Source organism: Columba livia, unplaced genomic scaffold (assembly GCF_036013475.1).
Source record: "Columba livia isolate bColLiv1 breed racing homer unplaced genomic scaffold, bColLiv1.pat.W.v2 Scaffold_127, whole genome shotgun sequence".
NCBI lineage: Eukaryota > Metazoa > Chordata > Aves > Columbiformes > Columbidae > Columba > Columba livia.
Genome location: NW_027043024.1, coordinates 245,780 through 261,067, shown reverse-complemented (window position 1 = coordinate 261,067; position 15,288 = coordinate 245,780). Strand labels below are relative to the sequence as shown.

General features: G+C 51.4%; 1 protein-coding gene across 1 annotated transcript; it reads right to left on the bottom strand.

The window, feature by feature from the left end:
• Positions 1 to 10,938: 10,938 nt before the first annotated feature.
• On the bottom strand, positions 10,939 to 14,040 carry LOC135577612 (SUN domain-containing protein 3-like). The gene is made up of 3 exons (XM_065047744.1): positions 13,456 to 14,040; positions 13,117 to 13,284; positions 10,939 to 12,601 (listed from the first exon to the last, which is right to left on the bottom strand). Exons 1-3 carry the CDS (start codon positions 13,597 to 13,599, stop codon positions 12,407 to 12,409), a joined length of 507 nt encoding a protein of 168 aa, XP_064903816.1. The 5' UTR covers positions 13,600 to 14,040; the 3' UTR covers positions 10,939 to 12,406.
• Positions 14,041 to 15,288: the final 1,248 nt, after the last annotated feature.

Here is a 15,288-nt window from a genome sequence, read left to right as displayed (position 1 = left end):
TTGATGTTGGCCCTGTGCCATCACCTGCTGCACAGGTAGTCTTTCTAGTGACTTTCTTACAACCAGCAACTGATGCTGATATGGGTTTACCATCATTTGATTCATTTCCAGAGTCTGAATGACTGTCACAGTGGTTACAGCAGCAACAGTGCCCAGTGTGTGAAGAAGGGGGGGCTGCCTTGTTAGCCTTTGAGGCTGGAGAAGTAATGTTATCTGCAGCGACCTTGGCAGAGGAACTCTGCGGAGGAGCTGTAGCTTCAGCCTGCGAAGCCGCAGCTGGGGGGGCAGTGGCTGCAGCGGCAGCTTTTGCTGTTTTGCTCTTTCTCGAGCGGCTCGGAGTGCTTTTTGCTAAAGCTTCCGAAGACGCACCGCAAATCTCAGGACAACAAAGAGACGCAAACCTCCTGTTGAATGCCATTTCTCTTAACAGAAGCACAAACTGGCACACATTCAGCAAACCAGATAACACCATCACAGTTCTATCAAAACTCCAAGGATATTCAAAATTCTCTAAAACATTTGCAAACTGTCCTAGCGAAAAAACGAAAGTATTGTTAGTCAGCCTTTCTAAAGATTCACCCGACCAATTAGCAAACACAGAGCCGTACTGCTCTTTAATCTCTCCTGAAGGCTTTTCAAGGTAAAGCAGAAGCGAGTAGAAATTCATTAGCGGCTGCAGCATAATGAAATAAACCAGTGAAAAACCACACGGCATCATCATGACCATTGTCCAGTTCCTTGTTGTTATATAATGAATACTTCGATTTAAAAAGAAAGCCCAACACAGATATGGAATCAGTGAGCACAATGTAGAAAATAACTGATACAACTTATGCCATAACATCTTTAAATCAGTGTAATTCACTTTGCCTTAATACAACTAAGTAATATCCAAAGCAAACGGACGCGCGTGTATCACAACTCTATGAGTAGGCACTGTGCCAAGAAAACTGAAAGGTACGTCAGAGCAGTAGAAAAGCCAAAAATCTTCAAATTTACCCCTTTCTCTTGCCCCACGTTGGGCGCCAATTATCTGTCAAGGGTTAAGATTGCGGGGTGACAATAAAACCCTGGCAGATGTATTGTTAATCCCCTCCCCCCCCCCCCCACCTCCCCCTCCCTCTCCCCCCTTTTCACTAAGGAGAGGCGATTGGGAGGAAAAGAAGCACAGAGTGAAGAGAGTTGGAAAAAAAATTAAAGATGTTTTACTAATGCTGCTAATAAGAATAGAGAAAATAATACAAAATATACAAAACCAATCTTGAAAGTCTCAGCAACTGTAGAGCCGGCAACCAAAGTCCTGGATTAGACTCTGCAGCCAATCGGAGCTGGATTCAGTCTGTCACTAGGCCTCAGTTCGCAGGGACGACTAGCAAGGTCCTCTCCTAATGTCGGCCATAAGCAGAAGGGAAAAGGGAAAAAGGGACGAGATCCTCGTGATCTCCCACTTTATATGAAGTATTCATGTGAATGGAATGTTATACACAGTTGGTCAGTTTCTTGGTCTCTTGCTTCTCGTCGCCCCTCTTGCGAGATGTCCATACGTGCTTATCAATAAGTTTGCATTCCATTGCTAGGTTTACCAAAACATGTGTCTGGTGCTCCAGGAAAATGCAGTTAATATGAAGGCTTTAGCTGACAGGCAAATTCACTGAAAGAGAAACTTGTTTTTAGCAAAACCAGGACACCCCCCAGCACCCCAGGTCCCTTTCTGCAGGGCTGCTCTCCAGCTGCTCCTCTCCCCGTTTACACTTGTGCAGCTGTTGCCCCCTCACAGGGGCAGAACCCACATTTGGGCTTGTTACACATCAGCCATCATCGCCCAATGCTCCAGTCTGTCCAGATGCATCTGCAGGGCCTCTTGTCTCTTGAGAAACTCAACACGGAATCACAGACTGGTTGGGGTTGGGAAGGACCTCTGGAGATCACCTAGTCCAACCCACCTGCTAGACTGGGTTCACCAGAGCAGATGGCACAGAATGGCATCTACGTGTGTTCTGAGTGTCTCCAGAGGAGGAGACTCTCCATCCTCTCTAGGCAGCCTGTTCCAGGGCTCTGGCACCCTCACAGTAAAGAAGTTTCTCCTCATGTCGAGACAGAACCTCCTGTGTGTCATTCTGTGCCTGTTGCCCCTCACCCTGTCATTGGGCACCACTGAAAAGGGTCGGGCCCATCCTCTTCACAGCCACCCTGGGGATATTTAGCAGCATAAACACGATCCCCTGTCAGCTTGTCTTCTCCAGGCCAAACAGACCCAGTTCTCTCAGTCTTGCCTCTTCAGAAAGAAGCTCCAGAGCCCTCATCATCTCTGTGTCTCTCCACTGGACTCTCTCCAGTAATTCCTTCTCCTTTGTAAGCTGGGGAGCCCAGAGCTGGACACACAACTCCAGATGCGGCCTCTCCAGGGTAGATCAGAGAGGGAAGATAACCCACCTTGACCTGCTGGTCATGCTCTTCCTAATGCTCCCCAGGAGACTCTTGGCCACAAGGGCACATTGCTGCCTCATGGTCAACCTGTTGTCCACCAACTTGGGAGAAGACTCATCGGCTTCTCTTTCTGCTCAGGGCCTGTAGGAAACACCCACAACACGTCACCCCATGTTAGTCTGGCCGTTTGTTTTTACTCATAAGCTCTGGACTCATTTTTCATCCCCTCAGGCAGAGCTTGATACATTCGAGTTGCTCTCTCACATACAGCCCAACTCCCCCATCGCCCTTGCTGGCCTGTCTTTCCAAAAAAGTACAGACCCTTCCAGTTGTGTGAGCTGTGCCACCGTGTCTCTGGAATGGCAAAGAGATCGTGGCTGTGTGACCATACTCGGATCTCTCGCTGTTCCTGTTTGTTCGCCGTGCTGCGTGCGTTGGTGCACAGACATTTCAGAGAAGGAATCGAGTGTGCAGGTTTCCCGTGAGGTCTGCAGAAGGATCCACCACAGCCATACACACCCTGGAGCTGGTTGGCCTTCTGGTCCTCATCTTGGGAGGCAGCTCAGGAACATTTGTCGCTTCTCTGGTTGGCCTGGCTTATTTTCCCCAGTTGGATGTGTTGGCATGGGTTTTGCCACTTTGGACACTGTCCCCGAGCCCTTCAGTTGAAAGCCCACCTCACCAAGTTGGCCAGCCTGCTGCCAAACATTCCCTCGCCTCTTCTAGACAGGTAGATCCCATCCCTCCCTAGCTGCTTATAGTCATCAATGTCCCATTGTCATAGCAGCCAAAACCCTTAGGACGCCACCAGCCACAGAGCATGGAGTTGATGTGCATTATACATCTCTTTCTGTCTGCGCCCTTTCCTTAGGAAAAGATGACCTGGGCATCAGATTTATTCACTTGTACCCCAAGGCTTTCTGGTCTTCCTTGACAGTACCCAGGCTGGGACTTGCGGTGCCATTGGTGCCCACGTGGAAGAGCAGCTGTGCTGTACAGGGGCAAAGCGAGACCAGAGCCTGCAAAGGGATGACCATGGACAGGGAGGTGAACTTCAGCTACTGCAGGAACCAACAGGAGAACAACATTTGTGAGGGGTGAGGATGGCTGCCGGGCATGACGGGACGGTTGGGAAGAACTGCTCAAGGCTGCATGGAAGTAGAACTGGTTGGGATGATGAAACTGGTGAAAAGGCAGGTTAGTCCCTCCAGAACCACCACTGAGAGCGGGTCATCCCCATCCCTGCTGCTCAGCCAAACCAGAGTGCCCATGCAACCCAGGTGTGATGTCACGGCTCATGTTCCATCTGCAGCGCTGGTGCCTGGCAACAAGCACACCACAGCGACCCTCTCCATCTCTCAGCACTGCCCACCTTGTCTGCTCCTCTTGCTTTCTTCCCGCTTACCCTGCTCCCAGTCCAGCCCTTCTCTCCCATTCCCAGTGCCTCGACTGCATAACCCAACCCTTCTCGCCTACACCCAGCACCTCAGTCCCTTTTTTCTGCTCAACCCGTCTTTTGTTGTGAAGCTCCGGAGCAAGAGGAGACTTGTGTTGCTGGAGGTACAGTCCTGCTCCATGGCTTTGGGCACCTCCACTGCCCGGGCAGGCGGGAGCAGGCACTGCGGGGATGGCGTGGGGTGGGGACCCCATTCTGGGGAGCTTGGGGACCAGGAGCTCAGCTCATCCTCTCCAGCCACCCCTGCAAGGCCACGGGCTGGGAGAAGCCCTTCTGGGCTGCTCGTCCCCTGCTGAAATCGAGCATCCCTGCCTGTGGGACGCGTCACCATGGGCGCCCAGGGCACCCCGGGCTCGTGTCAGAGGGATGCTCAGCAGGAGCAGCTGGTGCTGCCCGGAGCCTGAGCCCGTGCCTCCTCTGCCCCTTTCCAGGCTGGAGCCAGGGCAGCCCAGCCCTGCCCGGGGAGCAGCACGCAGCCAAGAAAACACCTGTGCAAGGTAAGGAGCTTCTGGGCACCAAGGCAGGTGTGGGGCTGGGGTCTGTGCCTGTGACACCCCATGGGGCAGGGACATGGCTGCTCACCCCTGCCCTCTCTGCTCCCACAGACCTGCAAGAACACCGAGCTCCCCAAGATGCCGAAGCGCACAAAGCACGGGATACTCCGGATGCAGGTGCTGGCCCGTGGGTGTTGGTGGCCCATGAGCTGCCCCAAGTCCAGGCAGCTCCTGCTGGCGAAGTGCCCAGGGGACCCATCACCCCACAGCTCTCCCTGGGCAGCAAGAGGGGTCAGGGGTGCTGAGACCCCTGTCCCACAGCTCTGCTGAGCTGCCCAGGGCAGGACCAATGCACTTTTCTGCTTGGCTTTTGCCTTAGGCTACACCACACTGTGCTGGGGGCTGGAGAGCCAGTTGCTGCATGGGGGCTGAGCAGGTAGAGGAGATGGAGGTGGATGAAAACATTGAAGAAGACATGGAGGTGGATCAAGTGCAGATGGATGAAGACATGGAAGTGGATGAGGATGCAGAGGAAGAAATGGAAGTGGACAGTGACATGTTAGAGGAAATGGAAGTGGATGGGTAGATGATATGTTGATGATGGGCTTGGTGGGGTGGGATAGACAGAAGAGGGAGTTAGTAGTTTGTTGTGTGTATTTACGTAGTGTATTGATTTGTAGTGTGTGTTTATTGATAGTGTAGTGTATGTTTATGTTGTATGTATTAAGTAGTATGTTGATTGTATTTCGTTTGTTGTAGTTCGGGTTTCTTTCTCTAAATAGGTTTACTTTTCTGTTTTTTCCTGTAAATATATTTATTCATGTTTTTTCAGACCTGCACTCTCTGTCTTTTTCTGGTATTTGCCAAGTTGTGGTTTCCGCTCACTCTGGGTTCCTGGGGCTGGAGGTGGCTGGGGGTGCTGGCACGGCCGCCCTGGGGACAGGGGGTCCCTGTGCACAGAGTGGTCCCACTTGCAGTGCTCACGGCACTGGGCACCAGTGGGGTTGGTTCATGGGCTGCTGGAAAGCGGTGCCCCCAACAGGAAAGCTGCCACCAGCAACAAGTGAGCTCTTACGTGACCAGGACCTGCATGGATACCATCAAAAGAAATACAGAAGGACTCGTGGGCAACAGGGAGGTTGCCTTGGGCATAGTGACCATGAAATGACGGAGTTTTCCGTTCTTGGAGAAGTTAGCAGGATGCTCAGCAGAACTGCCACCTTGGACTTCCAAGGGGTAAACTTGGACCTGTTCAGGAGCCTGCTTGGCAGAGTCCCTTGGGAAGCAGTCCTGAAGGACAAAGCAGCCCAGGAAAACTGGTCTCTCTTCAAGAAGGAAATCTTAGAGGCACAGGAGCACGCTGTCCCTGTCTGCCTAAAGACGAGATGGCGGGGAAGAATTTCTGGCCTAGCTGAATAGAGAGCTGCAGCTGGAACTTGGGAATAAAGGGAGAATTGATAAGCTTTGCAAGGAGGGGCAGGCTGCTCAAGAGGAATACAAGAATGCCGCAAAGTTATGCAGGGAGAAAATTAGAAAGGCCAGAGACCAACTAGAGCTGAGCCTGGGCACCACTGCGAAAGGCAACAAGAAATGTTCCTATAAATATATGAGCAACAAAAGGAGGGCTAAACGGAATCTCCATCCCCGGATCGGTACGGGGGAAACACAGCGACAGAAGACGAGGGAAAGGCTGAAGTACTAAATGCCTTCTTTGCCTCAGTCTTTAAGAGTCAGAGCGGTTGTGCTCCAGGTACCCAGCCCCCTGAGACAGGAGGCAGGCTTAGGGTGCAGAATGAAGCCCCAGTAATCCAAGGGGAAATGGTTAACCACCTGTTACACCACTTGCACACCCACAAGTCTATGGGGCCAGATGGGATATACCCAAGGGTGCTGAGGGAGCTGGCCAAGGTGATCACTAAGCCACTTTGCACTATCTATCAGCAATCCTGGTTACCTGGGGAGGCCCCAGTTCACAGGCAGTTGGCTAATGTGACGCCCATCCACAAGAAGAGCTGGAAGGAAGATCTGGGGAACTACAGACCTGTCAGTCTGGTCTCAGTGCCGTGGAATGTCATGGAGCAGAACATCCCGAGTGATATCACACAGCACATACAAGAAAACCATGTGATCAGGCCCACTCAACATGGTTTGTGAAAGGCAGGTCCTGCTTCACCAACCGGATGTCCTTCTACAAGGTGAACCACCTAGCAGATGAGGGAAAGGCCGTGGATGTTGTGTAATTAGACTTCAGTAAAGCCTTTGACACCGCATCCCACAGCATCTCCTGGAGAAGCTGCAGCTCATGGCCTGCATGGGTGTACTCTTTGGCGGGTAAAGAACTTCTCCCCAAGTAGCAAGAGACAAGAGGCCTCACATTGCGCCAGGGGAGGTTAAGATGGGGTATTAGGAAAAAATTCTCAATGTCCCTGCCTCTGGCAGAAAGCATCAGGAGAAACCCGAGGTCGACCCTTAGGTTTTTGGAGTCGAGGATACAAAGGATCTGAGGCCAACTATACTCCAACTGAAAAAGAGATACTGGCCACATATGCAGGAGTCCGAGCTGCTTCAGAAGTGATCGGTACTGAAGCACAGCTCCTCCTGGCACCTCGACTGCCGGTGCTGAGCTGCATGTTCAAAGGGACGGTTCCCTCTACACATCATGCAACCGATGTTACGTGGAGTAAATGGATTGCATTGATCACGCAACGAGCTCGAATTGGAAATCCCAATCGCCCAGGGATCTTAGAAGTGATTACAGACTGGCCAGAAAGTAAAGGCACTGGGATGTCTCCAGATGAGGAGGAAGTAACACGTGCTGAAGAAGCACCACCATATAATACCCTTTCAGAGACTGATAAGCAGTATGCACTGTTCACAGATGGATCCTGTCGTCTTGTAGGAAAACATCAAAGGTGGAAAGCTGCTGTGTGGAGTTCCACACAACGAGTTACAGAAGCCACTGAAGCACAAGATGAATCCAGTCAATTTGCAGAAGTGAAAGCCATCCATCTGGCTTTGGACATTGCTGAACGAGAGAAGTGGCCAATACTTTATACTGACTCATGGATGGTGGCAAATGCCTCGTGGGGGTGGCTATAGCAATGGAGGAAAAGCAACTGGCAGCGCAGAGGTAAACCCATTTGGGCTGCCACACTGTGGCAAGACATTGCTGCTCGGCTAGAGAGCCTGCCTGTGAAAGTTCGTCATGTAGATGCTCATGTGCCTAAAAGTCGAGCCACCGAGGAACATCTGAACAACCAACAAGCGGATCAAGCTGCTAAGATTCAAGTAGCTGAGGTGGACTTGGACTGGCAACATAAAGGTGAACTTTTCCTAGCCTGGTGGGCCCGTGATGCTTCAGGGCATCAAGGTAGAGATGCAACATATAAATGGGCTCGCGATCGAGAGGTGGATTTAACTATGGACACTATTTCACAGGTTATTCATGAATGTGAGACTTGCGCCGAAATCAAACAAGCGAAACGGTTAAAGCCTGTACGGTATGGGGGGCGATGGTTAAAGTATAGGTATGGAGAGGCTTGGCAGATTGATTATATTACACTTCCACAAACACGTCAAGGTAAGCGTTATGCACTTACAATGGTGGAAGCAACCACTGGATGGTTGGAAACATATGCCGTACCTCATGCTACAGCCCGAAATACTATCTTGGGCCTTGAAAAGCAAGTCCTTTGGCGACACGGTACGCCAGAAAGAATTGAATCAGACAATGGTACTCATTTCAAAAACAGTATTATAGACAATTGGGCCAAAGAACATGGTATTGAGTGGGTATATCATATTCCATATCATGCACCAGCCTCTGGGAAAATTGAAAGGTACAATGGTTTGCTAAAAACTACACTAAAGGCACTTGGTGGTGGAACCTTTAAAAACTGGGATTCACATTTAGCAAAAGCCACTTGGTTGGTCAACACCAGGGGATCAACCAATCGAGCCGGGCCTGCCCAATCAGAAATTCTACGGACTGTAGAAGGAGATAAAGTCCCTGTAGTACACATGAAAAACATGTTAGGAAAGGCAGTCTGGGTTCCTCCTGCCTCAGGCAAAGGCAAGCCCATTCGTGGGATTGTTTTTGCCCAGGGACCTGGCAGCACCTGGTGGGTGATGCTTAAGGATGGAGAAGGTCGGTGTGTACCTCAAGGGGATTTGAGTTTAGGTGAAAATATTCAATACTGAAACTGCATGATGTGAATTGCCATACTAACAGTGTTTAATAAGTGTTTTTCAGATCAAAACAGTGATGATGAAACCAGAGCTAGCTTCTTCGAGTGGCGCCTGACAACTTCTTCGAAGTTGATGTCTTTAACCCACAAACAGTGGTCATGAGATGCACTTGTACCATTTTTCCTGCCCTGGGAGACTGTCGTGACAAAATGAACTTAATGAACTTTTTAAAGGATGGTCCACTGATTAATTACTCCTGTGTATATATGTACATATGTATATATATATATAGAGTAGTAGTGATTAATTAGATTGTATTGATAGATTGTATTGATAAGGTTTAAGCATTCAGTGAATGGCATATTATAAGGGGTGGAATGTCCTGGTTTTGTTAAAAAACAAGTTTCTCTCTCAGTGAATTTGCCTGTCAGCTAAAGCCTTCATATTAACTGCATTTTCCTGGAGCACCAGACACATGTTTTGGTAAACCTAGCAATGGAATGCAAACTTAATGATAAGCACGGATGGACATCTCGCAAGAGGGGCGACGAGAAGAAAGAGACCAAGAAACTGACCAACTGGGTATAACATTCCATTCACGTGAATACTTCATATAAAAGTGGGAGATCACGAGGATCTCGTTCGCTTGGGCTTTTCCCTTTTCCCTTCTGCTTATGGCCGACATTAGAAGAGGACCTTGCTAGTCGTCCCTGCGAACTGAGGCCTAGTGACAGACTGAATCCAGCTCCGATTGGCTGCAGAGTCTAATCCAGGACTTTGGGTGCCGGCTCTGCAGTTGCTGAGACTTTCAAGATTGGTTTTGTATATTTTGTATTATTTTCTCTATTCTTATTAGTAGCATTAGTAAAACATCTTTAATTTTTTTCCAACTCTCTTCACTCTGTGCTTCTTTTCCTCCCAATCGCCTCTCCTTAGTGAAAAAAGGGGGGAGAGGGAGGGGGAAGTGGTGGGGGGGGAAAAGGGGTTAACAATACATCTGCCAGGGTTTTATTGTCACCCCGCAATCTTAACCCTCGACACAGAGAGAGGGAGATGTGCCCACTCCTTCCATGATGGAGGAGGGAGGGGGAGAGAGGGGAGTTTGATCCTGCCACAGAAGGGTCACCCTAACTTTTCCCTGGCTGAATGTTTATAATAAATGTACTGCATTTTTAGAAAAATAGTGCAGCTTTAGTTTCTACCAGGAGGGTGCGTTTTTGTGCCATTGACATTTCACACATATTATACCAATTTATTTCTTGCCTGTTCAGTTGCTTTCTACGCATGTCTTCTTCTGTTGATAGGGAACCATCCAGAATCTGTATTTAGTTTTGATATTGTTTGGTCAGCTGCTAATCCAAATTAACTAATCTTTCATTTTCCAGTGCTCCCCTGTTTCATCCTTTGGCAGGTGATGTTCTTGTCACCAGGTAAAACATCCTTCCCACATGTATTTTGGATGGTTTCTAGCTGATCCACGGTGCTTCATGTGTTCTAACGTCTGCCTTCTCCTCCATGTGGTGATGGATCTGTCTCTGTGTTTGTGTGGCAGGTGTCACATCAGCAGCATTGTCCCAGCCAGGTCACTGCATCTCTTTCTGTTCTCCCTCTGCTGTCACCATGACTGTACCAGCGCTCTGATGTGCTTTCTGACCTCATGGACCCTCTGGTTCTGCCTCCCTCCTGCCGGTCAATCCTGTTCCTGCAGGAGAAGTGATGACCAGTCAGTGTCCCCTCTGTGGCACCTGGACCTTCCAGAGCTGGACGGCTGGTGGGAACTGTCACCATCAGCCAAGGCTCTGTGTGAAGTCTTCTCCTGGCACAGGAACAGCTCTGGCTGTGCCTGCTGAGCACCACACTGCACCACGGAGAACAGCAACACTGGTAGAGTGGGTCTCTATGGTCTCTATGGGTCCCTATGGTCTCTATGGGTCTGTATGAGTCTCTATGGTCTCTATGGGGCTCTATGGGTCTCTATGGAGCTCTATGGGTCCCTATGGTCTCTATGGGTCTCTGTGGGTCCCTGTGGGAAAGTTGACGGGGGGACCTGTTGACCCCAGCAGCTCTGGGCCCCACCAGGGCCCAGTTCAGCAGCCCTGGGCCCCAGCATGGCCCAGTTCAGCAGCCCTGGGCCCCAGCATGGCCCAGTTCAGCAGGCCTGGGCCCGAGGCTCAGCCCAGGGACAGCCCCACAACCAGGGTCAGAGCAGTTCCTGCTGCTGCCCCGAGGGTCACCAGCCCCAGGCAGCCCTGAGCCAGAGTGCAGGTGTCTGAGCTGGGCTGAGCTGGAAGGGGCTGCAAAACAGCTCATCGGAGGAGGCGATGGAAGGAGGTGCCGTGTGTGTGGCACCGGGGGTGAACCGACACCCTCAGTTTGGTATCTGGACCCGTGCTGGGCTTGCACATGGACTAAGCCCCAGCTCAGAGCACAAATTGCTGTTCCCAACCCTGGGTGCCAAGCGCTGGTCCTGCTCTCTCCTCCCTGGTGCGACCCGAGCGCACGACTGCCCTGCCTGCTCCTGCCATGGGGCTTGGGGAGCTCGGGTCAAAAGGAAAGACAGACTGGTGTGGGTATGGGATATTTAAGTGTCCTGGGATTGCTTTGCTAATCACTCTGTAACGTTCCCGGGCTATTAACTCAATATGTGCCCAGAGAGGCAAATAAGTCCATGAACCCACTTTCCTGTTAAGGTTTCCTTCTCACAAAAACCCACACTTCCATTTTCTCATCGGCAACAGACTGAAAGATGGAAGCTGAAGCAGCACGTGCCTCTTGTGAAAACAGGTAACAACAGATGGTTCCACTCAGTCGATCCTTAGTTGCTTCTTGCATAGGCAAACTGCCCATTAATTTAATCTCTGGTGTCCAGGCAGGGCCTTGCTGATGTTCCTGTGTCACAGCAAGAGTGTGGATGTCAGGCTTTCTGCAGATTTGTGACTGAGTTTTCCTGTTTCTTTTAATTAGGACAATCTTGCTGTGGACTCCTGAAGTCTCCCATAAGCTGGTGGGTTTAGAGAAGGACGGGGAGCTCCAGTGAGCTCAGAGAGGACCAGGCAGCATCACAGGCAAAGCAGACGGGAACTCAACTGGGTGAACATTAATGGAATTTATTGACAGGTGAAACTGCCGTGTCTCCCCCATCTTTGGGCGGATCACCGTGCACCCTGAACCGATACAGGCAGGTGTAGTCCGGGTGGCCCCAGTTGCTCAGCACTTGCAGCCTGATGTAATTTATGACCCCAGGGAGCTCGTTCTGCAATGACAAGAAGAAATGAGTCGCCTTTTCCTCTCTGGCACGTGAGCACTGACAGAAGTGTCGCAGCAACGGCCTCAATCAGCAGCTTCCTTCCTGCTGCCCCGCGGGGGCTTTGACCTGTGGTGGTCCAGATGTTCTTATCCTGCTCTACCCCATTGGGCCATGAGAACAGCAAAGGAAGAAGCAGCTACCAGATGCCTCAGCAAATACACTGGAAAGTTCTCACCTGCTTTGGGGCACAGGTTTCCACCGTCAGAAGACCCAGTGCTGGGGTCAGTATAATGTCTTGTTCCCTTCTCTAGAAAGCCATGGAAACAGAATGGCCTCCCTGTCACTACTCACTGCCAGCACCAACAGAGCCCTCAGGAAGCCCAGTATTACTGGTCTCTAACTGGCAGACCAGCAGTCGTGCATCCTACAGGATGCGGCCGCTTGTGTGCACTTGGGGTCCAATCAAGCTGATTCCAGCTTCAACTGTGGTGCTTATAAGCACTGAAGTTTAACCCCCAAATGAAAGAGAAGAGCGGCAGTGCAGGCATCTGCCACCAGGGAGATAAAGCAGAAGAAAGGCAGCGTGGCACTCGCTCAAGGACAGGGCTGCCTGTACCCTTTGGCAGGGAAGCCTCTCCCCATCCAGCCGTGTTTCTCCTCCTCTCCTGCAGTTCCCCTCCCTCTGTGTCTCCATACCTTCAGCTGGAAGGTCTGACTGGGATTCAGGGCTGCCAGGAAAGTGAACTGTCCCAGGAACGTTCCCTGCTCCTCGTGTTCTTCCTTGAAGCCCTACAGAAAAACAGGGGTAGAAAAAACAAGAGCGTCTGGTGCACCATGGAAGACTGAACTTCAGCTGGTGAAGTACGGGGTTATTTCAGCTACGTAGTCCAAGGATGATGAGCACAAGGACAAGACAAGAAGCTGCAAGTGGGCAGCACGTCACACTTGCCCACTCAACGAGTCTAAGCTGGCAGTCAGAAAAGGAGCAGACACTCCCAGTGAGAGGGAGGTGACCTGAGGATCACAAATGCCACTGGGATTGGAAACCAAGAAGGTTTAGGACCATGTACTGTCCAGCTCCCTTTCCTTGTGGCTCCTGGAGTAGCATCTTGTCCCAGAAGCTGCTTTTTGAGTGGTACATTGAAAAAAAGAGGAATTCAATGGGAAGGAAATGACCTCAAGGAGCGTGTTTGTTCTGAGAGCCAGGAGGAAGCTTCAGGCCCCTGGACTCTTTGACCCATCTACACCCCCTGCTCAGAAATGCTGTGCAACCCCCTGCCCCCAACTCCAGAGAAATCACTTACATAGACAGCAAAGTCCTTTGGAGCTCCAGAGATGCTTTCTCCATGGAATGCTGTCCCTGAGACATGGTCCATGGTGATGGCTCTGGGAATGACTGGCATGGACAGCTTGATGAAGACGTGTCCCTGACTTCCTGGGAAGGGCCAGCAGTTTCCAGGATGATTGTCTGGCTGAAAGGACAAGAAACACTCAGCAGGGAGACACAGGAGGAGAGCAGGTCCATGAGAGAAGGGGGCAGGAAAAGAAGCTTCCAGGAGCAAAGACAGGGGGGAAGGACACTCGGAGCAGCGTGTGTGGTTCATTCTCCCAACCTTTGTTTTACTGCTTCTGGGTGCTCCTACCTCCAGAATAAGCTCAGGGGACCTCATGTAATCCATCACCGGCAGGGAGTACAAGAAGAACTTGGCTTTGCCAGTTCGGAAGGATGGAGAAGTCTTGGAATGAATGACAGCTGCCCCTGGAAATTGAAAGATGAGCATGATCATCAGGCAGTGTCAGGAGGAATATTACACTCTTAACTTGAAAAAGGCTTCTCAGTTGTCATCCATGTCCTACAGTGGGTTCCCCTTATTCTTCTTGGCTCGACCCCTCTGGAACACACAGCAGGGAGTCATCAAACTGTCGTATTTGGCCATGGCAAAAGACAAGACTGTGAACCAGCCTTTCTGTGTCTCCCATGGGGTCTGGCCCATTACAGGCTCTGTCAGTGGGGGCACTTTTAGGACACGAGGTGACCCTTGACTTCTCGCCCCTTCTCTCCTGCCCCTGGGCATGTTCCAATGCCCATCTTGTCAATCTGGACAGGAAGCGTTTTGGAACTGGTTTGTTTGTACAATGTCACAGCACCTGCTGATTTCAGGGCGTAATCCGGCATTGGGACTTGGATTGCCTCCAGCTTCTCCAGGGCTTGACTGATGATCTCGTGAACAGCCTGGGAAGGAACACAAAGGAGAACGCCTGTTGGAAGGAGAAGGACCGGGGCAAGCAGCTCCCCATGCAAGGCCAGCCAAGGTGAGTGGGTACAAGGCCCGTTTCAGATGGAGGGAACACCCACATTGCCTGGAAGCCTCCCAGGTTTGCTCTGCTCTGATTGTCGGGATCAGAAAGGGGGACTGCTCACTCCAGTGCTCTGAATGCTGGAGCTGCGGGAAGGGGCTTTTCCTGTGGAGAGACCCCAGGCCAGGAAGCACGGACAGATAAGTCTTCTGGGCATGAGATAGGCCTGGCTTAACTCTGCACTGCTGAGACCATTCTTTAATTCCAGTCCTCCCTTGAGGAGGACCCGAGATCTGGGCGCAGAGGAAGGTCCAGCTCAGACAGCTGTCATTCCTGTCACGCTCTCTCTTCCCCATAAGGAAGTGTGGAGCAACAGGAAAAGGAAGCGTGGCCATGGCAGCACTTGTTCCAGCAGCACCAGCCTGTTGGCTGTGACAGGGAATGGAGTAGGATACATGTGGATGGAGGATAAAACCCCCGAGTAGATCCTTCTGCCCCGTGCCCTTACCCATCCGGTAACGCCTGGGAGCTTTGCCTGCTTCAGTCCTTCCTGCAGAGCCCGCTCAGCCACATCCTTAGCGCTCCAGCGCAGATGATAAAGCTGTTCCTGAACCTCACGGAGCTGGTCTGGCAGGGGCAGGGCTTTGCTCAGGTCTGCAGTGCTCCAGGGGGTTAAGGCACCAAGTCGTCCCACGTGGTAAACACCTATGGAACACACACCAGAGCTTAGAACTTGGTCTAAGGCTGGGCTATGCCTCGGGCTGCCCGCTCCCCTTTCAGTGTTTCTCCCAAGTGCCAGTTGTCTCTCCTCCTGTTGTCTTTGACAGTGGCCATCATGGCATACGGGCTCCGCAAGAGATGGACGTTCCCTGCCCTGGACTGTGCTCCTTGTCCTGCAGAAGATTCTCAGCCCCTGGGGCAGGAGAGCTCAGCCACGGCCTCTCCCTGGGCTGAAGAGAACTGGCTCTGCCCTCCTGGGGAAGGCAACTCAGCCCTTCCTCACCCACAGCCGTCCCGCTGGAGCAGGGACTGGCACAGCTCTGTGGGGACTTTCTGCTCTTGGCTGAGCTCCTCTGCTCACAGTGGGGGAAGCGGAACAGGGCAGGATGGAGCCCTGAGTACCTTCTAAAGAACCGTCCTCAGGTCGGAGATCTGCAGAGACTCACCGAAAGAGAAGA